General features: G+C 41.6%; 1 protein-coding gene across 13 annotated transcripts in view; it reads right to left on the bottom strand.

The window, feature by feature from the left end:
- Positions 1-27,334, bottom strand: part of LOC149144719 (uncharacterized protein C16C9.01c-like) — a 329,727-nt gene that overhangs the window by 114,255 nt on the left and 188,138 nt on the right. For all 13 annotated transcript variants that reach the window (XM_089446735.1, XM_089446734.1, XM_089446738.1 and 10 more), the window contains 2 exons: positions 20,862-20,938; positions 14,793-14,936 (listed from right to left, as the gene is read on the bottom strand). In XM_089446735.1, the coding sequence (XP_089302861.1) occupies positions 14,793-14,936; positions 20,862-20,938 (221 nt within the window). The remainder of the gene's footprint in view (positions 1-14,792; positions 14,937-20,861; positions 20,939-27,334) is intronic.

Genomic DNA, 27,334 nt, shown 5'->3' on the forward strand with positions numbered 1-27,334 from the left:
AGTGTTGATTTCTGGTAGCATCAGATGTGCTCTAAGCCTCAAAATTTGCAGGGCGGATAGGACACGTGTATTCCAGAATACTCATAAATCATTTTGGAAAATTTCACTCGAGACATTTTTATTAAAATAATTAATTATTTTTAATGGATGCCTTAGTATAAACTTGGGAAATTAAAATAATTAAAGGGTATTAATAAAACTAGGTGTGAATCTTCTAGAAGAAGACGGAGATCGAGTTAATATGATCAGAGCCATTGATTATAATTTAATCTGGGCCATTGATTACTCAACGAGAAGATTACAAGAAGGACTTTGATGGCCATTTGGAAGACACGTCGAGTGGGTTCAAAAGAGCAACACAGAGCAATCAGAGAGATCATCAAAGAGATTCTTGTAGTGAGGGGCAGGGATAGTTTTCCTGATCCAGAGAGTGCAAGGCACAGAGGCAGAGAGTAGTCCGGAGAGGCAACACAATGCCACGTAGAGGCAACACAGAGCTTCAGAGGGAGTTCGTATTTCTACTAGGGAATAGTCGGGATCTAGTGTCGGAGCCGGGGTGTGAGACCGAGAGGCCAAAGGGCCGAAGTTTCCAGCTAGAAGGAGATCAAGAGGAGGTGCAGTGCAGTCCCAGCAGCAGTGATGCAGTAACTGCGTAGGAGTGATGTAGTGCTGCGTAGAGGCTCATCTCCAGTGTTGATTAGTGCCAAATTTTCCAGTGACAGGGTGAGATCATATCACTATTTTTTTGTCCAGTTAGATCTCTGTTTAGGATTGCTAGTTTGGGCATTCGAAGAATTGTATTAAAAAACTATTGCATAATAATACAAACCCTCAATTGCTTCACCAGTTTTCCCGCATTGGGTTTTTCCTGGGACATTTGTCCAAAAACAACGGTGTCACTTGTGTGTGTGTTATTTGTTCTTCTTCAGTTGTTGTTTCGGCATATAATTTAATAAGTGAAGGCTGTAGTCATATTTACTACGATATTTACAGTGTAACACAACAATCAACTTGCATCAGCAGTCAGCACAGATGCAGTAGCACAGATGTAGCATCAGAGTTGCGCAGTAGTTGGTGGGCAGCAACAGCCAAACATCAGCAGCGTGACAAGAGATGATACAAAGACAAAGTGTTGCGATAGGATGTGCAACACTGGAGAGAACAAAGTCCTCGCTAAGTGGGAGTGTTAGTTTCTGTAGCATCGGATGTGTTCTAGCCACGAAATTTGGTGGAGAGGCTAGAATACATGAGATATCCAAAACCCATAGATTGTTTATAGAAATTCTACCTAGAGATGAATTAATTAAATTATTAACCAATTTTTAAATATTTTCTTAATCTAAACTTAAGGTATATGGTTAATTAATCATAATTGATTAATTCAAGGTGAGAATAGTCTAGAAACTCACACAAATCGACTTCAAGATGATCCTAGCCCTTGATTAAGATTTAATCTTGCTCGTTGGAGCCCCAATAGAGGATTATAAGAAGAAGTTGATGGAAACTTGGAGAAGACACACCAGAAGTTCGATTTCCTTGGAAGATCGATTTCCAGAGAGGAGAAGTAGTTGTCAGAGAACCAAAGATCGAAGCAAAGACAGTGAGGGGCAGAGACAGTTAGACTGGAAGAAGATTTCCAGATCCAGCAAGTGCATTTGCAGAGAGGCAAAAGAGCCACAGTGAGGTTGACGCAGGGTTGTGCAGTATCCTCTAGAGGCAGTTCGATTTGCAGATTCGGGAAGTCGTTTCAGTGTTCCATTTGCAGAGGAATTTTGCAAAGGCTGGGAGAAGCATTTTCCAAGTCAGTGGCAAGCAGAGGAAGCAGCTCAGATCGAGATCCATGCCATACGAATTAGTGCCTGCACAAAGCCCACACAGAGGGTGACGCAGGGCAATTCGTGGAAGAGTTTCAAAGTCTTCAGAGCCATGAAGTCTTCAGATGCCGAACTTCGATTGAATTCCATGCCTGTTGGGGTGAGGAGGAAAATTCCTCACTAGATTCTTGCCAGTATTTTTTCTCTGAGGATTTCCAAATTATTGTACTCAAATTTCACTGTTGTATAATAATAAAACCCTCAACCGATGCACCGGTTTTCCCGCATTGGGTTTTCCGAGGACTTTTGTTCAAAAATAATGGTGTCATTTTCATGTGTCTATGTGCTAGTATTTACTCAGTTTCCAACGCTATTATTTCCGCAATATTTTATTTGTGAAGGTTGCGATGTGATTTATTTAATATTTGTTGTAGCAGATAAATTGTTAAAACAATTAACAATTAGAAAAATAAATTCCAGTTGTTGCAATAAGATTTCAGTTTTGAAATTGTCACACAACATGGTATCAGAGCGTGTCTCAGCTACTTTGGAAGACAGTGAATAAAAAAGAGTGCACAGTGAAGTACAACTTAAGAGGGAGTTGGTCACATTGTAGGTGAAGGGCTCACTACAATGTCGAAGTTACAGGCTGGTCTCTGGTATGAGGACAGGTTAGAAGGGTCGTCCAACTATAGTCCATGGAAGGAAATGATCAAATTGGTCTTCCATGTCAACGAGATCTGGGAGTTCTCCGAGAAAGCCATCAAGAAGCCAACTGACCCCAAGGAGCTAGAAGTGTATGAGGACTTGGATACAAAGGCGAGATTGATCATCCTAGATGGTGTGAAGGATCCCCTAATACCTCATTTGTTTGAGAAGAACACTACACGTGAGATGTGGATGGCTCTTCAGAATCTGTTCTAGAATAAGAACGAGAACTGGGTACTAGTATTGGAGGATAAGTTCAAGTCCACCAAGATGATACAGGGTGAAGTGACTTCGTATCTGACGAGATTGTCTCAGGTCAAATATGATCTTGTTGTCGTCAGTGTGACTATTTCAAAGACTGATATGGTGAGGATTGCTTTGAAAGGGTTCACCAAGGAATGGAAGCCCTTCATCAAGGGGATCGTTGCCAGGGAGAATTTGTTAGACTGGAATAGGTTGTGGGATGACTTCATTCAGGAAGAGATGCGAGACGAGGATCTGCATCTGAAGAAGAGGGCTTCAGATGATGACGTAGCACTTGCAGCACGAATGAAGGGTAAGCAGAACAAGGACTTGAGTAAATTCAAGTGTTTCAACTGTGCCGAGATGGGTCATTTTTTGTCGAGATGTTTGATGAAGAAGAAGAAGGGAGATGATGAGAAGAAGAAAGGGAAACAGGTCGTCGGTGTTGCTACTTTTGCTGAGATAAAAACTCTCACCAAGAAGTTGGAGGAGGACTTTGCTATGATTTCTCATTTCTCACAAAGTACCATCGATGAGGCTACATGGTATATGGACAATGGTGTGTCAAAACATATGACAAGATCATAAGAGGTTTTCGACACTCTCGCTGAATCGGACTCAAAGTTGCACTGGTGTTGGGTGACAAGAGTCAGAAGGAGATCCGAGGATTGGGAGTTGTGTCACTTAGAAAGGAGACAAGACGGGTGATGTGGGTCCAAGATGTATTGTTTGTACCAGGACTTAGATATAGCATGATATCTAGATGATCGAGAAGAAAGGGTTCGAGGTCTTATTCTAGGATGGGAAGGCAAGACTCAGGCCCAAAGGCTCTAGCTCCGCAGGTATTGTGCTTGGAGTTAAAGAGCATGGTCTATATAGGTTGATAGGAAAGCCTATGGATCATGGGAAGAAGAAGCAAGAGGACCAAGTACAAGTTCTAGAGAAGCAGGTCCAAGTGCAAGCTTTAGAGGTGCAGGTACAAGTTCCTAAAAAGAAGGTCGAGGTTCCAAAGACTCACGGGGAGTGAAGTTCTAAAGGGAGTTTGCAGTTTCAGAGGGAGATTTTGCAGCCCCAGAAGAGCACATGGTCAGTGGGCGGTAAGGGTGCTTCTACATCTACCAAGAAGGAATCATGAAGAGATTAGAAAGTGTTGGACACCTAATCCTCTAAGGGTTGGTGTGGAAGTTGAATAGCCTAAGGAAGTCTAAGGGACCTTGGAATACGAAACCAAAGGTCATATAAGTGTACTATAAATGTATATCATTGTCAATAATAGACATACTTTCATGCTTATCTTTAATATTATGTTGCTGCCATGTATGTGTCTAACATGGTATCAGAGCGAGCGTACTCTTGCCCTGCTCCAATCTGAGCCACTTGTGTTGTGGCCTCTCTGTGCATGTCAGTTCTGCATTCTTGCGAACAAAACTCCCATTATTGTGTGCATGCCTATTTCATATTACACACTGTCCGGCTGACCTCTCTCAGCTAGATTTGTGTTGGGTTCTCTATCCACTCCCTCAAATAGCAAAAACACACCCGCCTGGACTCTGCACCTGAGCGCTCTGCCAAAGGTGTGCAGAATCGGAGAAGAAGGCAAAGAAGAGTGTTACAGGTTTACACACAGACAGTATTGGAGAAAACCTTCAATGTTACAATGAAGGTATAACTGCAAGGCTTCCTAAAACCTAAGGATTTATGAAGGAAGCGTAAAGGCACAAAGAAATGAAGAAACAGAGTGGAGATTGAGATCAAAACAATTGAAGACCGTAAGGCGAGAACAAATACACATGCAGAAAGCCGAATAGGCTATTACACAGTAAGAAACAAAAGAATGTAACAGTGCACAGTAACCATTGGATCAATCAGATCAATGGACAAGGTTAATGGAAGATGAGCAACGAAGATCTTATCGCAGGAGATTAAGTTAAGAAATGGACAGATCACATCAAGGCACGTGTCGACAGAAGGGTGGAAAACGTGCAGAATAATGGAGTGGTCTTCGTAGGCGGTAAGCAGTATCTCGCACGCCCTAAAAGCTGTAAATGGTATTCTACAAATTCATGTGATTAACCTGAGGGGTTGACACGTAGCACGGGAAAACCACTTTTCTCGCACGCTCTTGACTTGTTATGCATCGTGCAAGATTTCACGTGAGATTACGTGATAGCCATTGGATCAAGCAGGATTGATTGACGGTGGAGATCGGCCAAGCTAGTTGGCGAGTAGGTGACGCAATAGCCGTTTGATTAAACGGGTCACATCTGACGGTGATCGTGTCGGAAGATGCATGTGAGTTAATTTAAATTTTGGACGCGATAAGGTTATGAACTGGGGTTTTAATTCCTTTTGGTTCTGTGGAAAATTTGAAGGTTTGCCATATACCGGGTAAATTAAATAGTTCTACTATTTTAGCAGAATAACTAAAATTGGAGGTTGATGATTGATACTCCAAAGGAAACCCGAGAAGAAGTTCCACCCAAACTTGAAGGAATAGTTTCTCGTTTTGAACGATTATCCTTAACACCTGCAACCAGCCCACCATTAGGAAATCACAGAATATAATTTAGAGACAGACTAAACTTGGCGGAAGTGCTAAGTCTTGGCAGAACGAGGAAACCCTGACAAATTCTCTCTCCTTTCGCTGATCCTTTCGAGAGCTGAAGATAATAATAACCCTCTCTTCCACATTAGGGATAGAATCTGCAATTTTGATCTTGGCATGAGTTTCTTGCCTCAAGGATTTTATAATATCGCCGCCTTTCCCAATCACACTACCTATCTTGTTAGCACATAAATATCACCAATCCAACTCATACGAAGTGGGTGTTGATATACTTTGTCCCAGAAAGGATCTCTATTTTGTTGGAATCAAGAGACTTTGGGAAAGGCTTATCAATTTCTGAAGGCGAAGGGTGGAAAGCAGTAGCTCTGTTGTCTTCAACATTACCTCTAAACTGGAACGTAGAATATCTACTCAACTGTGCATTAATTCTCTATTGAAGCATTGAAGTTTGTACACTCGTCCGTTGGATAAAACGCTAGATTGTGAACGCATATTGTCAAGTTGATTGAAGGCTGGTGTTATATGTGCATTGGAGCTACAATATATTTGTGAGATGGGTTGCAAAGTAAATGTGTTTATATACAGTGTGAGTGTTTAGGAATGTATGTGCATCTTTCTGCATTGTGTAGGTGCCATTCTTTGCATTGTATAGTTGCAAACTGTGGTATGTGCATTAAACACTAATTTTGGAGTCATATTTATTGCTACTGAGTGCTGGTGTACTAGTGTTGTGGGTCAAATATGCCTCTACTATGTATTGGAAAAGCTATATGATTGCACCAATGTTGTTTATAGAGTTGTCTCTATAAATAAATAGAACCATTGTTAGTGTATTCTCTGCACTTTATATAAAAGAAGTATTTTGTGGAGGAGAGAAGACATTTGTATTGGTTGTAATATTGGTGCATTTGTTGTGAAATGGTTCTAATTGGTGAAGTATTAGAGTTCCTCAATACTATGATACACTCAGCGACTGACAACACATTCAGAATCAGAAAAGACTCTCTCTCCAAAATTCAGACCTGTCTACAACATGCACAAGAAAACATTGCCTTTTTGCAGCTTGAATCTCAACTACAGCAGGAAGAATTACAATAGTGGAGTCATCATTTTGAACCTGTTTCTGTTCAGAAGATTGAAACAGACTCCCATAAACAGCAAGACAATAATGTTACAGTTGATTCAGATCCAGTGCCCAATAAAGCAGCAGAGTCACATGCAGATGTAGAAGTTCAGTTTGCACTTCCCAAGCCCATCATCAGACCTTGGGAAGAGCTTGTCAGCAACAAGCACAGAATAGGTCTTGGATATGATAAGGAGGTTTCCTTTCATATTCTAGATTACTCAAAGCCCATTCAGTTTCAGAGTGTTGGATTCCTTCATGACAGTTCACCTTCAGCTGTTCTAGATTCTGCTCCTCTTCCACAGCAACAACAACAGATTGTGAAATGCCAACACTGTGACCGAGTTGGCCATGTGAAAGATCATTGTTTTGATCTTCACCCATGTAAGCACTGTCATAAAACCAGTCATTCTTCAAACAGATGCTTTAGAAACAAACCTCCTGCAAGAACAAAGATTCATCTTGGATGGATCGCTTCTTGGCAATGGGCTTCAACAGCCAAGAAGATATTTCACTCATACAACAGGATTTATTCTCGAATATTGAAAAATCTTGCAGTTGAGATCACTTCGTCTTCTCACCTTGTATCTAACAAGGGGGAAGTGATGGTCATCTACAAGCTTCAAAGCCACATCAAGCGAGCCTAAGCCACAACCTACCATACGAGATTCAAAGTTGTAGCCTAAGACAAATATGCCCCTGAACATCCCTTCAGTCGGTGATACCTCTTCAAAGAATTGGGGACACTTCTTCTAGCAGAAGACTTCAGCTTCTTTCTAGTTTTGGAAGAGTTTTAGGAATTGCATTAAGCATTCCAGAGTTGTTAGTCATCCTTAAACCATCACAGGTTGAGAACTCCCTTTTTAGGTTGAGGTTCTCCCTTTTATGCGAGGTGAGACCTCCCTTTCATGGTTGAAGGTTTCCCTCTTCAAAACATCAGGAGCACTTCCTCTAGCAAAAGACCTAAGCTTCATGCCAGACTTGGAAGAGTTCCGGGAACTGCACTAAGTGTTCCAGTGTTGGTGGTCATCCTTAAATCACCGCTCTTTATACCAACATTTCAGAGAGCACACTCAACCTAGTGTTGCCATGCATTTTTGCACATTTTGTATTACAACTCTCTTCTTGGACTCATACATAACCCTTCGGATTAAGGGGGGGAATGTTGAACACCTAATCCTCTAAGGGTTGGTGTGGAAGTTGAATAGTCTAAGGAAGTCCAAGAGACCTTGGAATACGAAACCAAAGGTCATATAAGTGTACAATAAATGTATATCATTGTCAATAATACACATACTCTCATGCTTATCTTTAATATTCTGTTGCTGCCATTTATGTGTCTAACAGAAAGCGATGCAAGAAAAGAAAAAGAAGCAGGAAGCTTCCAGTGACAGCGACACTTCCGAGAGAGACATAGTTCACTCTACAAGGATTACTGCAGTTGTGAGCACTAGGAGTTGGGCGAATGTTGCGAGTAGTGATGACGATGATGAGTTACTTCCTAGTCTTGGAAGTACCTCCTTGTTAAGAGGGAGTGTTGATTTTTTTAGTAGCTTGGGAGGTACTCCAAGCCCTAGGGTTCGGGGTTTGGAGGTTGGAGCACCACAATAGGTCATTGTGGGCTTGGAACCCAAGGTTGGGGTTTTGCACCCATTGGTGTTTGGGTCAAAACCATGGAGCATTTTGGACATGTGATGGATGGAGATGATAAAGGGTGTAGAGAAGAATCCAATGCAATAAGAATCATTGAATTTCGAGTTGTCTACGACGAGATATGAATTTTTGTAGTGCATAATGGGTTTTTTGGCAAGTCATGTAGGCTCAAGTAAAAATGCCCAAGAAACATGTCACTTAGGAAATTCAGTGGAGCCCTCTTTTTTGGTATAAATAAGAGGTGATGGAGTATCATTTGAACACATCCAAGTGAGCAACATATAGGAAGAAGGAAGCGCGTAGCAGAGAGAGAGTACCTCTGTTTTTACCGTAGACAAGAAGGGGGAATCGACGAAGGAGAAGAAGGTTCTTAGGGCACTTTTTCATGACTATTTGGGGACCTAAATTGTCTTGTAGCAAGGTTGTGTAAGAGGATGGAGTTCTGGGGTTGTTTGGGGTCTATTTTGGAGTGGTTTGTGGGTGAACAGACCTCAATAGAAACAATCACAATTCTGAATAGGTGTAAGGAGGGTCGAAGCTACATTTCAAGGTGAAGGAAGGTCGCAAGCCTAAAAAGTGGGCTAGATACAACCCTACACCTCAGCGAATAGGAGAAACTCCCTAGAGGAAGGAACATGCAGATGTAGAGAGCAATTATGGGTTGTGAAAGAGGGCTAGAAATGACTGTGGTCATGCCCTAACAAGGTCATCTATGACAACAGTGAAGCAGACCCTAAAACAGAGAGAAAAAGGTATGTACTTTGGCATGTTCTTGTAGGTGTTGGATCCTAGTCCTTGGCTCAATTTGGATGGGATGTATTTGCAACCTGTGGAAGCCAATTGGAAGGCTTGACATGGAGGTTAGAAGACTAACCTAGGAGAAGATTCTACAGTGGTTGTTTTGGAAACTTAGTGGTTGGTGGAGGGCACCAAGAAAGTGTCCAAAGTAGCCCTTGATAAGCAGTCATAAAGGGAGTTTGACAGCTGAAGTTTGGGTGAATTTGTTGGAGCCTATGTGTATCTCTTTGATGGATGAAAGAAGCTACTAAGAAGGCGGATTGAAGCTTAGGTATTGGCCAGCCTAGAAGAGCAAATTGGATCAGCGCATGTTCATTGTTACAGAAGTGACTTGCAGCAACGATAGGTGGCAGCCCTCCTGGAGTCTCTATGTGTTGTCTCTTGATGGACTAAGGGGTAGCTAGAGAACAGATCGGAAGCGAGGGACCGGCGGGACGAGATATGACATAGAGCCTGTGATTGTGCACTAGAGCAGTGAGATTGCCATTGTATCTTGTATTCTTGTAGTTGTGGATATTTGAGGGCCATTATCCCTTGTACGGGAGCTCTAGATAGTTGTATTATATGTTGATTAATATAATGAAGTTGGGTTGAAAGATTTGTAAAAATTTGTCTATGCTTGTGCATGTGTGATTTACTGCTATTTATATTCCGCTGTGCAAAGTAGCTTTGTTGAGATTCTTGGTTTGGTAGCGTCAGAAATTTTAAGATTCTATCCTAGATCCCAAGATCATGGAAATTCAACATGTTAGTTTTTGTAGCATCGGATGTGTTCTAGCCACAAAAATTCGTGGAGAGGCTCGAATACATGAGATCTCCAAAACCCATAAATTGTTTCTGGAAATTCCACATAGAGATGACTTAATTAGAATATTAATAAAATTTTAAATATTTCCTAAGTCTAAACTTAGGGAATATGGCTAATTAATTAAAATTAATTAAGTCAAGGTGAGAATAGTTTAGAAACTCACACAAATCAAATTGATGATCCTAAACCTTGATTAAGATTTAATCTTGGTCGTTGGAGCCCCAACAAAGGATCATAAGAAGAAATCAATGAGCACTTGGAGAAGACACACCAGAAGCTTGAATTCCTTGGCAAATCGATTTCCAAATAGCAGCAATAGGTGTCAGAGAGCCAAAGATCGAAGCAGAGATAGTGAGACTGAAGGAAGATTTCCAAATCTAGTGAGTGCATTTGCAGAGAGGCAGAAGACCATAGCGAGGATGATGCAGGGACTACGCAGTAGCCTCTAGAGGTAGTTCGATTTGCAGATTTGGGAAGTCATTTCAGTGTTCCGGTGGTAGAAGAATTTAGCAGAGAGTGGGAGAAGCATTTTCCGAGTTAGTGGCAAGTAGAGAAAGCGGGTCAGATCGAGATCCAGGCCATACGAATTAGAGCCTACGTGGAGGGTGACGCGGGGTAATTCGTGGAGGGGTTTCAGAGGCCAGTCTTCAAAGCAGGATTTCCCTATGGGGTGAGGAAAATGTGAAATTTTTATCTATTGTAGCAACAGGAAATTATTCCTCAGTTGATTGAAGGAGATCCGTGACTAGCTAACTTTCATAGGGGCACGCCTGATCAGGAATTGATGGTGAGGACCGCATTGAACGCAGTCTCAGAGGATTGGAAGGTATTTGTCCAAAGCATACTGGGCAGGTCGACCCTTCCAGATTGGGAGGAACTGTGGGCAGATCTTCGTCAAGAAGAGATCAGAAGGCTAACCAAGGCAGGAAGCAGTGGCAAGGGGGTAAAAATCAAGAAGGAGGAAGAGGAGGATGCTACCCTAGCATCTGAGGGAAAGTAGGAGAAACAAAAGAAGAAGGACCTCTCCAAGGTCAAATGCTTCCACTGTGGGGAACTGGGTCACTATGTGAGCTAGTGTCCAAGGAAGAAGAGCAAGGGAGAGGCTTCTGAGACCAAGACTACGCCAGCAAGGGCAGAGAAAGAAGTGGAGAGAGATGATGACTGTGCCATGAGTGCTCATGCGCCACTTGAGAGAAAGTGGGGAGACATCGAGTTGTAGTCAGACGGGCAATGAGAGGTAGGATCCTCGAGGTACCCAACCTCTTGGATTATACCTTGCTACAAGAGCCCCGAAGGAGTAGCAGGACTAGCGGATATCGGTAGAGACGGATGTGGATGGAGCAACAGAGAGAGCTAAAGTGCAGGAGTCCCAGGACAGAGTGAGGCAACAGTGCGAGATGCATGGAGTTGTTGCAGCAGCGCAGAGGTCTATAGAGGGAGCACTTGACAGGGACAGAGGGAGCTTCAACATCGAGAGTGTTTCTAGCTTGACGGAGATGTCAGAGTTGGGAGATCAGTTACTTACTTCTCAGTAACTAAATTGCACTGCAGCAGTTAGGAGTGGCAGTGCTATGGGCAAAACGATGCAGCATGATGAGAGGGGATGCAGTGCAGATATAGGGCCATGGCCAGCAACAAGGATGCAGAGAGAGCTGTCATACACATGAAGCAGTGGCAGTGGCAGGGCCATGGTAGTAGTACATGATGCAGCAGTGCAGAGAATGTTGGGCAGCAGGACTAGCATCAGCACAGGGACCGATGCGGGATGATTAAGGTGATGCTCAGTGAGGAGTATTACTAGAGCACAATCCTCGCTAAGATGGAGTGTTGATTTGGGGTGGCATCGGATGTACTCTAACCACGAAAATTGGTGGAGAGGCTAAAGCACATGAGATCTCCAAGACCTAGAAATGGTTTGGGCAGAATCTAACCAGTTTGGGAGATATTAAAATAGTTAATATTTTTAATGGAGTCCCTAAGTCTAAACTTAGGGAAAATAAAATATTAATGTGAATTAATATAAAACTGAGTTAGAATGGTCCAAAAGTCATGGACCAAGCCAAATCTAATCTTAGCCGTTGATTAGGGACTTAATCTCAGCCGTTGAATTGTCAGTGAGAAAAATATAAGAGGAGGCTTGAGGATCACTTGGAGAACACACCGAGTTGATCAAGAATTCGATCTTTTGGGGCAGGGCTTGTTGAGGAAATCGAAGGACTGATCAGAGTTGCCGCTAAGGGGCAGTGAATACAGAAGTAGAGAGGCAGAGAGGGTATTGGGAGCATCAGCGCAGAAGTCGGGAGAGGGTTGACGCAGAGCCAGCCAGAGGCCACGCAGAGGCAGCCAGGAGCTGCGCAGTGCTAGAGAGAGCCAGTGTGGGAGACGCAGAGGCTCTAGAGGCTTACGCAAAGCCTCCAAAGGCTGATGGAGGGCTAGTTGGGTTGCGCTGGGCCAGAGAGGCTGACGCTAGGAGATTTCGTGGGGCAGATTGGAGCTGAGAGTTGTGGGTCCATTCATCTAGGGTTTTAGTCGGAATATCTGTCTCCGACTGAGAGGTACTACTGCCAAGGGCATTCTCTATTGGGTGAGCCATTTCTGGCACCCAGATTGTATTTTGAAACTACTTAATAATAAAACCCTCAGATAGTTGCACTTCCCGCACTGAGTTTTTCCAGGGACATTAGTCCAAAAACAACAGTGTCACTTGTGTGCTTGTTTTTCCTTCAGTTGATGATCTATATGTGTTGAGCATCTACTTGTATTTATCTTCAATATTTACATGGTAAATAACTTGTTAATTAACAAAACAAGTAGGAAGAAATAAATCAGAAAGTACATGAAGGATTTCTAACAGATAGACTTAGAAATTCCAACATAAGGCATGTGATTGGCATTTGGCACTTGGCACTTCTTAAGACTTCTTCATTAGTGGCTTGACATATTAATTGATGGCATCCTTGTCAGACAAGTGTCATGACATCATCATTTGGAACTAGGCATCTCAAGAATATTTGCCATCTCAGCCAATGCCATATTGACATCAATGACAACCTTGATTAATAGTACTTTGGTATGTTCTTGTAGGTGTTAGATCCTAGTTCTTGGATAAGTTTGGATGGGATGTATTTGCAGTGTGTGGAAGCCAACTAGAAGGCTTGACATGGAGGTTAGAAGCCTAACCTAGGAGCAGATTCTACACTGGTTGTATTGGGCACTTAGTGGTTGGTGGAGGGCAACAATAAAGTGTCTAAAGTAGCCCTTGACAAGTAGTCATAAAGGGAGTTTGACAACTGAAGTTTGGGTGAAGTTGTTGGAGACTATTTGTAGCTCTTTGATGGACGAAAGAAGCTACTAGGAAGGCATATTAAAGCTCACGTATTGGCTAGCCTAAAAGAGCAAATTTGATCAGCCTGTGTTCATTGCAGCAGAAGTGAATTGCAGCAGTGATAGGTGGCAGCCCTCCTAGAGTCTCTATGTGTTGTTTCTTGATGGACTAAGGGGCAGCTAGAGAATAGATTGGAAGCGAAGGACCAACAGGGCAAGATACGACATAGAGGCTATGATTGTGCACTAGATAGCAAGATTGTCATTGTATCTTGTATTCTTGTACTTGTGGATATTTGAGGGCCATTGTCCCTTGTACGGGAGCCCTAGACAATTGTATTATATGTTGATTAATATAACGAAGTTGGGTTGAAAAAATTGTAAAAGTATTCTATACTTGTGCATGTGTGATTTACTGCTATTTATATTCCGCTATGCCAAGTAGCTTTGTTGAGATTCTTGGTTTGGTAGCATCAGAGATTTTAAGATTCTATCCTAGATCCCAAGATCGTCGAAATTCAACATTGCTCATCTTATAGCTTGAAATATCCTTGTCCAAGTGTTATAATTTGTCTTGAGCATTGTTTATAAGGCATTGGTCTATCATCTATTTATCTCATTAAATGTCTTATTGAATTAACTAAATCTATCTTTAATAACCACATTGCTCATTAATCACACTTGCAAATTAATTATAATCAAGTTCATAAGATAACTAAGTGTATCTCCTAGAACTTGTTGGTTCCCAACAAGTTTCCCCTCATCCTTCACCTCTCACCTTTAGGGACTACCCCCCTTAGCTTGCCTAGGAGATAGCTAGAACGGAGTGGGCAGAGATTAGAGTGACAACCCCTGTCCAAAGCATTGTTGCCCTTGGTGTACACTTCAGGCGACAACATTTTTTGGCGCCATTGCTGCGGATAGATTTTTTCTATTCCTGGTTTTTGACTAACTTTTGGTTTTTTGGCATATTGGATTTTTAGAGTTAGATTCATGTTCAAGTGGCGACTCCACTTTTTTCATTTTCAGCAAGAATTTATGCTAGAAGACTTATTCTCGTAGATTTCTTGTTAATCTTGAATAGGAAGCTCTCCTTAATATCCATTTGCTTTTTCCTGACCTGGCTGAACAAGACATCATGCACTTTTTTGCTCCTTGTAATTAAGGTTATCCGCGTGACCTTCCAAAAAAGGTTGACTTGTTATCTGTTATGATATGATTATTGCCTTCTCATCTGAAACAAACATTTCAAAACATCAGCTGAAATCTTGAGTCATCCATTTAAATCAGTTGTAATGTCCACAAAGTACAGAACCCTGGGTAAACTGATTTGAAAGGTATGTGGCAGCTCTTTTCACAAATATATATATATATATATATATATATATTGTTAACATGATATTTCATATTTTTTCGAGACAATGGAAAGTCCTTGGATAATGAGTCAACAACGACAACATCAACTATCCCTCTAATTGCAGAGAGAAAGGCCCAGATCTATGTTATGCCGTAAGTGCGGTTTGGAATTAAGTCCACAGTTGTGTTATGAAAACGATTTATACTGTCCATACTGTCACATTGGTGATCTGAAGAGAACATGCAATCTTAAAAAGACTTTACAGTACTAAACATAAGTTGTTTCAAATCTCATTTTTATAAGACTTTCATAGCTCATAGTTAAATCAGGATTAGAACTATTTTCTATTGCTATTTACAATTGCAATGCAACTGGTAGCTTGAAAATTTAGAACTTACATGAGCTCTGATCGTGACACTCTATCCCGTGCATGCTTATATGTCTCGATACTTACAATTTCTGCTCCAGAATTTCTAAGTTCCTGAATAAATCCCACATCTCGGCCACTTGGGTGAACTCCAACATGATAAACCTTTGCATTCCTGCCACCAAAATGTAAAATTTAATTAGCATGCACGTTACTAATTACCAATGATGACCACAGATAAGAATCATGTTGTTTATTGTCACTGATGATTCACTACATTATTGTTCTGGATTGAGATGTCACATGTTTGCGTGAGTAGAATTATTAAGATGACAAAATGATTACAAATCCAAATTTGAAACAACTAATAGACACCTTATCTGATTAATGAATGTATTTCATCGAATCAGACAATAAGCTGATCCATGGAACCAAATATGCACCACCAATATAGAACCACTTATCAAGTACAAAGCATTAATGATAAAATAGCGTCTAAGAATTTGAATCTCATTAATTCCCGAATCCCTTGCTTTCGTCGCAAGGCAATGCTCCCCTAAACCACTGACATGTGTTTGTTAAAATGTCTATCAAGGTAAAATTCCTTAAAGGGGCTAACTAGTTATCTCAGTTAGGATTATGCACAGACAGGAGCCATATAAGAACCCAAAAGCCAAATCGATAAAACGACACTTGCAAAACACCATGTATCATTGTTAGTAATAGAAAAATCAAATAGTTAATCAAAGGAGGTTGCCAAAGCAGCTCCAAGATGTTGAATTTTGTAGCTATGGTTGGTTTTCATAATTTACATTTTGGCCCTTGTAATATATAATGTAATTGTAAGACATGTTCTTCATGTCATTTTCATTGATTATCCCTTGAAAGAATTATTATAAGACATGTTCTTCATGTCAGACTTTGTGATGTCCCAACTGGAAAATTTCTCAAACTTCAATAATTTTCTGAGTTTGTAATTAGAGTTTCAGTGGCAACTTTAATCAAACAGTTTGGTTACTTTCTGCTGTAGGTGTTTTTTTTCTCGCATGTACCCAACAATGACTAAAGCACGGAGCTAAACAATTGCTCACACAAGTGACCCAACTCAAGAATAATAACCAGCATGGTATTCGTCATTGAAAAATGAAACGTACATCCATTAGATTACTAGTCTTCCAGCATGAATAACCCAAAAATATCTATATACAGAAATCACATGGCCATTTGTGCAAAAGCGTAGTGCTAAGGAGAAATGAAGATGGTGTATGATGGCTGCCAGCATATACACAGTCCCAAACAGAGCTCATGGAAACATTTTTGATCATCTCTACATCATTTACAAGTACTCAGAAATTAACTAGACTGTTGTAGGGTGCAAGCAAGGATACACATTTCAAATTTAGGAGCTATTATGTGGACTGGTATACACAATTAAAGATTAGGAACCTGAGAATGCTCCAGCTGGGTGACAGTGCCTGGAATCTTATAATTTTGTCCTCCCTTTCTACAACAATTCAGCCCTCATTAAAGACATAGATCAAGCTCCTCCTTTGGCACTGGAAATTCTGAGTGTAATGACCAACTTTCCTCTTGGAGAAATGATGAGTAACTCTGCCCACACAATAATCTGAACTGACTGTAAATAATATAGCAGTAGGCACAATTCTGGGTTTATTACAACGGTACATCGATGATATATCAGTCATATAAATGGTGCATATTCAGTCCTCAAACCAGCAGTAGCATGAATTTCTAAATATCTGTGTCCAGCACCATACCACCATGAAGTCCGCCCCTTTTTATAGTGGATATCAGCAATGGAAATAAGAGGGAAGGCACAGCCCAAGTATGCTTAAAACATGTCCCCTTTTCAACCCCTTTTCAACATAATAAATCTCAGTCAAATCTGCGTGTTAGCTTAGCCAAGAGTTTTAGTGGATTGAGCTCAGAAAATAAAGATCCATGTCCCTCTAAATAACAAACTCGGCCCTTTGCAATGATGGCATAATCCTACAACTAAATTAGATCACAATGCTTCTGCCTCCTGCAAACAATTCATTTAAATGTTAAAGATTCTCTGCAATAAACACAATGGAAGATCTGAAGTAATCTTCCCCTAAGCTAACTAGGGTGGCACTTGAAGTCCATCGAAATCAGCTTGAGTTACGCCTGAAACTCTTGAACTCGCTTGAGTTCCTTTCAATTTGTCAATGAGATAGATAGAATATAATGTCTTGCCATTGAGTTCCTCCTCCTTTTATAATTCTACATGGAGCCTCCCTCTAGCTTCTAGATCCTCCTTTTCCCTATTATTTTATTGGTGGGGCCCAATTTCCACTAGGAGACTTTTGCTGCCATTTTGAATAAAATAATAATTTTCCTCCTTTCTCAATAAAATATTAATTTGCTGCCATTTACCAATAAAATAATAATTTTCCTCCCTTCTCCAATAAAATATTATTTGCTGCCATTCTCCATTAAAATAATAATTTCCGTTTTTCTCCACAAAATAATATTTTCTCCCTTTTAATTTAAAATCACCAAAAATTGGCAAAATTCCTTTGTGGATTTTGCACTCACAAAAATTGGGAACATTACAGTTCTTCCCGCCAAAAATTGTTTGTCCTCAAGCAATATGTTGTTGCTCCAAAAGTTGGCCTAGCTAATGCCAGGGTCCCAAATGTGCCACTGAACAACTCCTTGTTGTTAAACATCCTACCATACTGGTGACGCTCCCCATGTCAATAGCGAATCACTAAAACCCAATGGAAGATCTGAATGATCTCCCCTTGTAGAAACTAGCTCACCTTTAAGGGCGGCTAAACCACCGAATCCTGTTATACCCAGATCCCATGCTAGTCTCAAAAGGGTGCCACCATGCTGACGCTGCACCACTTTGACTATGACAAACTGCTCATCGTGCTCAAACTGTACCCTCCCCTCCTGGAACCGGATGGCAGAATATCTATGAAGGCCAAGCTCATCATGCCTAGGAATCTCCATGATGTTAATGTCTACCCATCCGTTGTCAATCTCGGTCCTGAGCAGCAATAGGATAAATTTTCCTCACCATACAATGGAGGTCTCAACAATCTCCAATGCATCACACCCAAGGTGAACTAGATCACCCTCTCCTATGAGCCTGCTCATCACAGAATGTAGTGTCCTATCATCCAACTGAACCCTTGGATCCAATGACTAAATCTGTTGTGGCATAGTCCTGATGATAGCTAGAAACCACCAGTGCCGCGTCTTGTTGACCACTACGTGTCAACTACCCATAGCAGTACACCCCCTTTTTTTCGCAAAAGGGATAGCGCTTGATCGATATGTCCGTGCCATTCGACTGTCATCATTAGCCCGATCATGTTATGTTGTAAACCCAGTCTGCATGTGTAAATTGTAAATAATCTTAGCAGATTTGTGTCATGTATGTATTTGCCTAGGTAAACCTAATCTTCTGGTGATGATCTATGTTCCGGAAGGTTTTTTGTCTCACCGATCCATGATCGGCAAAGTTTTCCTTCAGCCTAACCCCAAAGCGGGAATGGATTTTGTCATTAGAATCTTAGGGGAATCCTAGTGTGGTAAGTCGAGTCTATGTAAAAGTAATTTGGAAATAATCCTAACTATTTGGTTAGGTTATTACAAATTGCTTGATCTGCTAGATTATATTTGTGTCGCAGAGCTGGGTGATCTATGAGGGTCTATGTCAAATGGGTTTCCCCCCTTGAGATGTAAAAATGTAAAAAAATCATGATATAAAGTGTCTTGAGGGTTAGAAAATGTTTTATCCCCTCATAAGTCCTAGGTCCTAGGTCCTATTATTATTTTATTATTTTTAGGTTTTTTACTTTATTTTTTATATTTTTATTTTATTTTTTCTTTTTATTTTTTATTTTTTCTTAATTTTTTAATTTTTTATTTATTTTTAAATGGATCCTCGAACTTAGCTTTTGGAAAAAAATCACCTAGGACCTAGGACTTAGGACTTATGAGGGGATTAAAACATTTCTTAACCCTCGAGACACTTACATCATGACTTTTACAACTTTACATCCCAAGGGGGAAAAACCCATTTGACATAGACCCTCATAAACCACCCAATTCTGCGACACAACTATAATCTAGCAGATTAACACACTAGGTTCTCCTAAGATTCTAATGACAAAATCCATTCCGACTTTGGGGTTAGGCTGAAGGAAAACTCTGCTGATCATGGATCGGTGAGACGAAAAACCTTCCGGAACATAGATTATCACTTAGAAAATTAGGTCCACCTAGGCAATTTACATACATGACTTATATCTGCTAAGATTATTTACAATTTATACATGCAGATTGGGTTTACAACATAAATTGATCAAGCTGTCAATGACTGCACGGACATGTCGATCAAGCACTACCCTTTTTGCAAAGAAAAGGGGGTGTACTGCTATGGGTAGTTGACCGGTAGTGGTCAACACTCTCTTCCTCCACAAGTGTGAAATATCTCCAAGGGTCAAATTGCCTCCTTTTTGTTGTACCCACATTCCACCAACGCTGAAATTTATCCTATTCCCCTAAGTCCTCATGCCTCCCATATCAAAATTGCCTCCAATTCCTGAATTTCAAAATTGTGTTGTGCTTATCACCACCCACAAAATCTTTGTTGACCTCGTCAGATGGAAAAATCGAAATTGGGGATATTACATGGACGAATGTGGATACCAAGAGCTGCCTCTAAACTGTTGCTGGTGGTACGCACAGGTGCTGGACAAGTCTTGAGGGTGATAGAGCCAAGTTCTTTGCCATAGTACAGGCCGTGGTAATTTCCCTTAGTGTTGGTCGAGTTTTGAGTGTTTGGACAGCAGATTTAGATCCATCCTATAAGCTCTACAGAAGCATGCACTGAGCCATGTTTTCCAGTCCAAGAGTATCACGCAGAGCTCCATCTTTCCTTTAGCAGGGGCCACAAATCACCCATTCACCAGAACATTCTCAACAAGACAAGCTGCTAGTACGTAGGACTGATTTCTCCGTGTGTGGGCACGATTTGACTGAGGCTGGTACTCTTGTGGAAGCATGCGCCTCTACGCATATCACAGATACAGTGGCAGCAAGGGCAAATTCCTGAAAGTATCCTGTCAACAAAAACCAACCCATCCTCTGCAAATATAGTCACTCAGTGTTTGGAGTTGCCTATGTGAGAATCAAACTCAGTATTTCTCATTGTGATGTTGAATTCCTTATTTTGGAGCACTGACTCATATGCTTGCTTTCATGTTTTTTGGGCAAGAATTTTTCTAGGACCCCTATTGTTAATGTGATGTAAGTTTGTTGTTCTATGATCTACTGATTTGATCTTTGAAGTGATATATGCGGCATTTCTCCAAGAAAAGAGACAATAATATCAATTATATTTAAACCACTGTATGCAATACAATTAAAAAGGATTCCTAGAAAACTAGAAATACTGAGGTTTAAGAGATGAGACAGCCCTGAAAATATTGAAGTTCAAAATTTTTATACAAAAGAAAACTCTGATCCTTTTCCTCATCCACATAATGATTGTATATCAATAAACTAGGTGGAAAAACTAAACAAGCTTGCTCAAGTTGGTCACATCTTCCGTACTATGATAAACAACAAAACACCCATAGGCAAATTTAGTTGAAAATATGATAGTTGATGTCATGTGGGTGTAGAGTCTGACTCTCGTAGTGTCACCTTCCCTTCAAACACTTACTTTATATATAAGTTGCAATTCCATATCCTTCAATATCAATTGATCTTGCCAGGATAAACTACCAAAGAAGTTAAAGAATACATACATAAATATAAATAGTGAAAATTAAAAAGATAAAACTCTAACACATTAAAAGACAGAAGAGACAAAACTATTACACTGCAATAGGATTTGCACACAGTGAACTTGTAGATATGCTTTTGAAATCTAAACATAAGTTGACTTCAATTTCTCAACTCTGATCATAAACTTTGTTTAAAACTGAAAGGACATCGATCTACATAGAACCACATTGTATACGAAGGCAGAACATAAAACGCGTGAATATGAGAAACATTTAAATATAATCTTCTATCAGTATTATACTATTACCTGTAGGTCATTGGAAGAGAGCATAAAGGTGGCCGTAGCATATCCCACACATCATCTCCCATATAAACCCTCCGTACCTAAAGCAAAGAAATGTTCAGAGAAGTTGCTATATCCATTCTTCAAGTATATCAAACATCCAATTTATTTCATATGAACATCATCTCTCAAAACTTAAAAGACAATATATAACAATCATAATGGTTCACCTAAGAGAATATGTGGAAGATGGAGACCCAAATCTGGGTTGTTCACAGTTCTGTTGTAATACCGTAAAAAACCTAAACAACCAAAAAGATGCAGATTTCAGATGATAGTGAAGTGAATATCAGTTTCTGATTAATACTGTAACCAATAAGATAGGAAAGCAACAATGCACAGCATGACAAAGTTTCTGATTACACGTCAGTTTTCATCCAAGATACAATAGCAATGCAGCTTCAGTTATAAGACATGAGGTAGTGATGTTTGATATGGGATAACTTTAGTCCAACTCAAGAGACATTGAAGAATTTGAAGTACCAAAAAAGGTGTGACCTCTGCAAAATGGAATATCAAAATCAGTCAAGGCCGTTGTGGTGTCAAATCCATGGGTAATTCCTACAATTTCGTGGATGATTTCAAGCAATTTCATGGATGATTTCCAAGCTGATTTGTAAATGTTTGCTTCCAAAAAATTGTGGGCAGTTTTTCCAGTAGTTTTGCGGCTCTCCTTCCACAATTTCACACATAAATGTTCCAGAAATTTCATGGAAAATTCCAGGAAATTTGTGGGCAATTTTTCCAAAAAATTTCTGGGTGATTTCCCATGCACTTATGGGCATTGTTACTTCTACGAGTTGTGTGTTAAAATGGTGAAAGCTCCAAACAACGCCACACAATCAGAGTGGAAACTGGGTAGGTCACCCACTGTCACCTCAGCAACCTAGCTTGCCTATTTATGTAATATTCCCAATTTTGTGAGTGCAAAAATTGCTAAGGGGTTTTGCCCAATTTTAATAAAAAATGGGGCAAATACTATTTTTATTAGAAAAGTGCGGCAAAATAATATTTTATGAGAAGATGGTGGCAAATATTATTTTAATAAAATGCTGGCAAAAGTCACTAACTGGAAAATGGTCCCTGCCAGTAAAATAATATTAAAAAGGAGTCTAGAAGCATGGGGAGAAATTATAAAAGGAAGATGGACTCATTTGTTGATCACCTTTCGTATATCTATCTTCAGAATTTGAACTCTCTTGTAGTTGTTGAACACAGGAAAAGCAGTGTTGTTTAGCACTGGAGTTCCGGGTGGAATTCCACCCTCATTTCGGAGAACTTCGAGTGTCTCCCTAGTGAGGAACTTCGGGAAATATATTTCAGTATTTTCTATAGAGTTTCATGGAAAGTATCATCCAATTTTGTGCACTCCTTGGGCGCAGAGGTAGCTCAAGTTATTCATTAGAGGACCAACTATTGTGGGTTGGAGTTTTGGCTATTTTGCAGGTGGTTTTTTCCATTGGAGTTGGTGATTTTGGGTGGATTTGCAGAGTTGGAGATTAACACTATTTGAGGGCCAAATTTCTCATTTATGGCAGTGCGTAGAGCTCACTAGAGAATTTTTGCGTAGGAGTAGAGGAGGGTGTATTTCCGGAGGAGATTGGGTTGGAGAAAAGGGTAATTCCAGAGGGGAATTTGTGGGATCTCAGCAGAGGATTTGGATATATCTTAGTAGAGCTAGTCTTGTAGTGCGCATAGCTAGCGAGAGAGGGCAATTCACACTATTTGGGGGCTTCCGAGCCAATAGGAATTAACCCAAACCCTTTTTGGGTTTTTGTGGGTATTTTGAGGAAGATCGTAGCTGAAGTTTCAAATTTTTCTTAGCAATATCCAAGGCAGAATTCCAGCAGGGCATATAGCCTGCTAGAAAGCCATTTGCACCCTTTTTGGAGGGCTTATTCATCATCTGGATTCAGCCCAAACCGTTTATGGTTTTTTGTGGGTTTGGTGAGAGGAGTTTGGAGTTAAATTTTCATAGCATTCTGAGCAGTGTTCAGCCCTGAGATCAACATTCCAGCCAACAACCAGCAACAAATTATTTTTGAGTAGTGTGCAGATCACTCTGGGGACACTCCCACACTTGGGTTCGGACTATCTTTTTTGGGTTTTTCCCAGCTTGCATAGCATGCCCAGGTTGTATCATTTCAGCTCATTATATGTACTCCTTCCAAAAAATTTAATAAAATGGCTCAGTTTACACTATTGGATTTGTTACCGCTCAAACTAGCAAAAGTCCTAGGAGGGGTTCCTATAGAGCAACTACTAGGTCGAGGGCAACAATGGAGCAATAGCCACTATCACCTCAGCTAAGGCTCCCTGCTCTTTACAGACTTTCACCGATGGGAGGAGTCCTGGTATATGAGGAATCACGAGATTATATGGTCAATTATAAGATAAAGAAGTGATTCCTAGGCATATTCACAAGAGAGACTCAACTAAATGGGTTGCTTTCTTTAGAAGCAAGGTGATGGGCTCTCTAGGAAGGGCTAAGAGGGCCTTTGAGGATAGGGTGTGAGAGTATGCCTTGTCAAGGTAGCCCCTAGTCTCAAAAGGCCTTATGGATGCTTGACTTCTAAGTGATCTTTGTGGAATTGGAGTCAACAAGTTGTGGGACCACAAAGGGCCAAGTGGACCCAAAATCAGGTCAAAGATATGGAGTTGATCAATCAAGGATGTACTTGACCTAATTGGGGAAAGGAAGATGATCAAAGAAAGAATCTTGTTTTAATGATTTAGTGCTATGATCCCAATGAGGTTACCAGCCAATGGGAAACCAAGGGCAAGAATTGATCTTCGAGCTAGAGCTTGAAATATCTCAAGATCCCACCGTTGGAATCTCATGAAATTTGGAGGGCTTCTTGAGGACACGCCGCCGCAGTTGTGGGAAAGACACTGAATTCTTTTGATGGATAATCGTGAGAAAAGTGATGCCCTGTGTGACCTATGGAGGCTAGACCTAGGAAACGAGGGGAAGGTGAGAGGAATTCTCTTTGAACATGATCACCTATGGAAGGATTAGTGCCTAATCCTCTGGGGAAGATGGAGTCAAGATGAAATTGTGATTTAGAGGATCTACACCCAATCAAGGAGCCTCCTAGACAACTTCGCATGGCAATAAGGGCATGAGAGCAGTTGTTGTTGATTTGGGGTAGCATCGGATGTGCTCTAGCCACGAAATTTGGTGGAGAGGTTGGGGCACATGAGATCTCCAATACCCAGAAAGGGTTTGGGCAGATTCTAAACAAATCAAGAGATATTAAAATAATTAATATTTTTAATGGAGTCCCTAAGTTTAAACTTAGGGAAAATAAAATATTAATGTGTATTAATATGAATATGTGTTAGAGTGGTCCAAAAGACGTGGATCAAGCCAGATCTAATCTTATCCATTGATTAAGAACTTAATCTCCGTCGTTGAGATGTCAATAGGAAAAGTATAAGAGGAGGCTTGAGGTTCACTTGGAGAATACACCAAATGATCAGTCATTCTATTCTCTAGAGCGGGGTTTGCTAAGAGAGATTGAATCAGTGATCGAGAGAATAGCTGAGGGGCATTGAGTACAGAAAATAGAGAAGGCATAGATTGTGCAGCGAGAGCAGCGCAGTAGCCAAGGAGAGTGACGCAGAGCCAGCAAGGGCTCACGTAGGGCCATGCAGGGCAGCCAAGTGCTGCGCAGAGCACCAGAGAGGTCAGCGTGTCTGACACAGAGGCCTCGAAAGCTGACACAGGGCCTCCTAGCACTGACGCAGGCCAAGAAAGGCTGACACAAGGCCAGTGTGAGACAGAGAGGGGCTGACGCAGTCCAGATTGGGCAGACGCTGGGGTTGCAGGAGCAGTTTTGTGCTGAGGAGCTACCGGAAGGGTTTTCCGGGGTTTCAACCAAGAGATTTCTCTCAAACTATGAGGTATAGCTGCTAAGGAAATTCTTTGTTGGGTAGGCCAGTTACAGCACCCAGATTGTACTCTGATATTGCTTAATAAGAAAACCCCCAAATAGATGCAGTGGCTTTCCCGCATTGGGTTTTTCCGGGGACATTGGTCCAAAAATAATGGTTTCATGTGGTGTGTTTGTTCTTGTTTCTTTTAGTTGTTGATCTGTAATATGTTGAGCATGCACTGGTGTTTATTTTCAGTATTTACTTGGTAAATAACTTGTTAGAGAAAAATTAACAAGTAGGTAGGAATAAATCAGAAAAAGTGCATGAAGGGTTTCTAAATTAAGTAAACTTAGAAACTTCAACATGGTATCAGAGCATGATTGCAGATCACAGGAAGACTAAAATACATCAGCCGAGTGGAGCAATAGCAGCAGAAAACAGTTGTCCCAAGGTGACAAAAGCTGTTTCTAGCAGCGCAGAATCCAAGGAAGTGTGACGCAAAGCCAGCCAGAGCCATGCAGAAGAAGTCGGGAACTGCGCAGAGCCTCAGAGAGGCCAGCGTTGTTGACGCAGAGGGCCAGAGGGCTGATGCAGACCCATCCAGGGTAACGTAGAGGCAGCGTGAGGCAGAGAGGGGCTAACACAGTTCACAGAGAGGTAGTTGTTGGGGTCTAGAAGGCTGCAGGAATATTGCAGAGTGGAGCTGGTGAGGTACTGTAGTCAGAACAGTACCTGACAGAGCAGGGCCAGAGGAGTTGTTACCGAGGGTTTCTAGCCGAGGAACCCAGATCAGCAATGTAGTTGCACAAGATGATCAGAGTAAGGGGCATCTCGGCAAGCGGCAAAAGTATTTCCAAGAGGGAAATCAGGACTCAGAGGGAGTCCAAAAGAGAACTTCCAGACGGGAAGTAGAGACTTAGAGGAGTCAAACAGAGAACTTCCAGGAGGGAAGTAGAGGAGCGTCATGGCACTACACACGGTAAGAGCCCAGGATAGACTGGATGGAGCATCGAACTTTGCAGTCTGGAAGGCCAAAAGCTTATCAGTTCTTAACAAGAATCGTGTCAAGAACTTTGCCTTGAAGGTTATAGCTATCCCAATCGACCCGAATGGTAACAACAAGTACGAGGAGGCGATGGCGAGGGCCAAATGCATTATCCTTGACGGGGTCAAGGATCATGTGGTACCACATATAGCCGAGAAGGAAACGACAGTTGAGATGTGGGAGGCTCTCAAGAACCTGTACCAGCATACTTCTGTGCAGAGAAGAATGCTGCTCGAGAACCAGATGAGGTCATATCAGATGAAGAAGGGTCAATCGATTGACTCCTTCCTGGGAGGACTAAATGAGATTCGAGATCAGTTGGCTGCTATAGGAGCGACACCGGATCAGGAGCTTATGGTGAGGACAACCCTGAATGTTGTCTCAGAAGAGTGGGAAGTGTTTGTGTAGAGCATCCTGGGCAAAGGGATTCTCCTACCTTGGGATGAGATGTGGGCAGCTCTTCGCCAGGAAGAGATCAGATGGCAGTCAAAGACAAGTAACAGCAGCAAAGGGATCAAGGTCAAGCAGAAGGAGGAGGATGTGGCCCTAGCATCTGAGGGAAAGAAGGAAAAGTGGAAGAAGAAAGATCTCTCCAAGATCAAGTGCTTCCACTGTGGGGAGATGGGTCATTATGCGACCCAGTGCCCAAGGAAGAAAAGTAAGGGAGAGTCTTTCGAGACTAAGGTAGCGCTAACATGAGCAGAGAAGGAAGTTTTGACAGACGATGATTGTGCCATGAGTGCACACGCACCACTTGAGCGGAAGTGGGGAGACATCAAGTTGTAGTCAGATGGACTACAAGCGATGAGGGGCAGGATCCTCGAGGTACCTAGCCTCTTGGATTAGACTTTGCTACGAGAGCCCCGACGAGGAGTAGCAGGATTGGCTAAGTGGGTAGAGACGAAGCGACAGAGAGAGCTACAGTGCAGGAGTCCCGAGACAACGCAGAGCTAGCAAGTTGCAACAATGCGAGAGGCACAGGAGTGTTGCACCAGTGCAGGAAGGCATAGAGAGGTGTGCAACGGTGTGAGATGCAGGGAGTTGTTGCAGCAGCACAGAGGTCAGAGAGGAAGCACTTGTCAGCGGCAGAGGGAGCTTCAGCATCAGAGGGTGTTTCTAGCCCAACAAGGAGGTCAGTTGGGAGATCAGTTACTTACTTCTCAGTAACTAAGTTGTAGTGCAGCAGTGGGCAGCACGATGTAGCACGATGAGAGGAGGTGCAGTGCGGATGCAGTGCTAGGAGAAAAGACCAGTAGCACGGATGCAGAGGGAGTTGTTGTACAGATGCAGCAGTGGCAGTGGCAGAACCATGGGCAACAGTACAGGATGCAGCAGTGGCAGTGGCAGAACCATGGGCAGCAGTACAGGATGCAGCAGTGCAGAGGATGTTGGGCAGGAAAGCCTAGCATCAGCACAGGTACCGATGCTAGATGATCAGAGTAATACTCAGTGAGGAGTATTGCTAGAGCACAGTCCTCGCTAAGAGGGAGTGTTGATTTGGGGTAGCATCGGA

The sequence above is a fragment of the Pinus tabuliformis genome, chromosome X (assembly GCF_031772625.1).
Source record: "Pinus tabuliformis cultivar Carrire ecotype Pingquan chromosome X, CPIR1, whole genome shotgun sequence".
NCBI classification, from domain to species: domain Eukaryota; kingdom Viridiplantae; phylum Streptophyta; class Pinopsida; order Pinales; family Pinaceae; genus Pinus; species Pinus tabuliformis.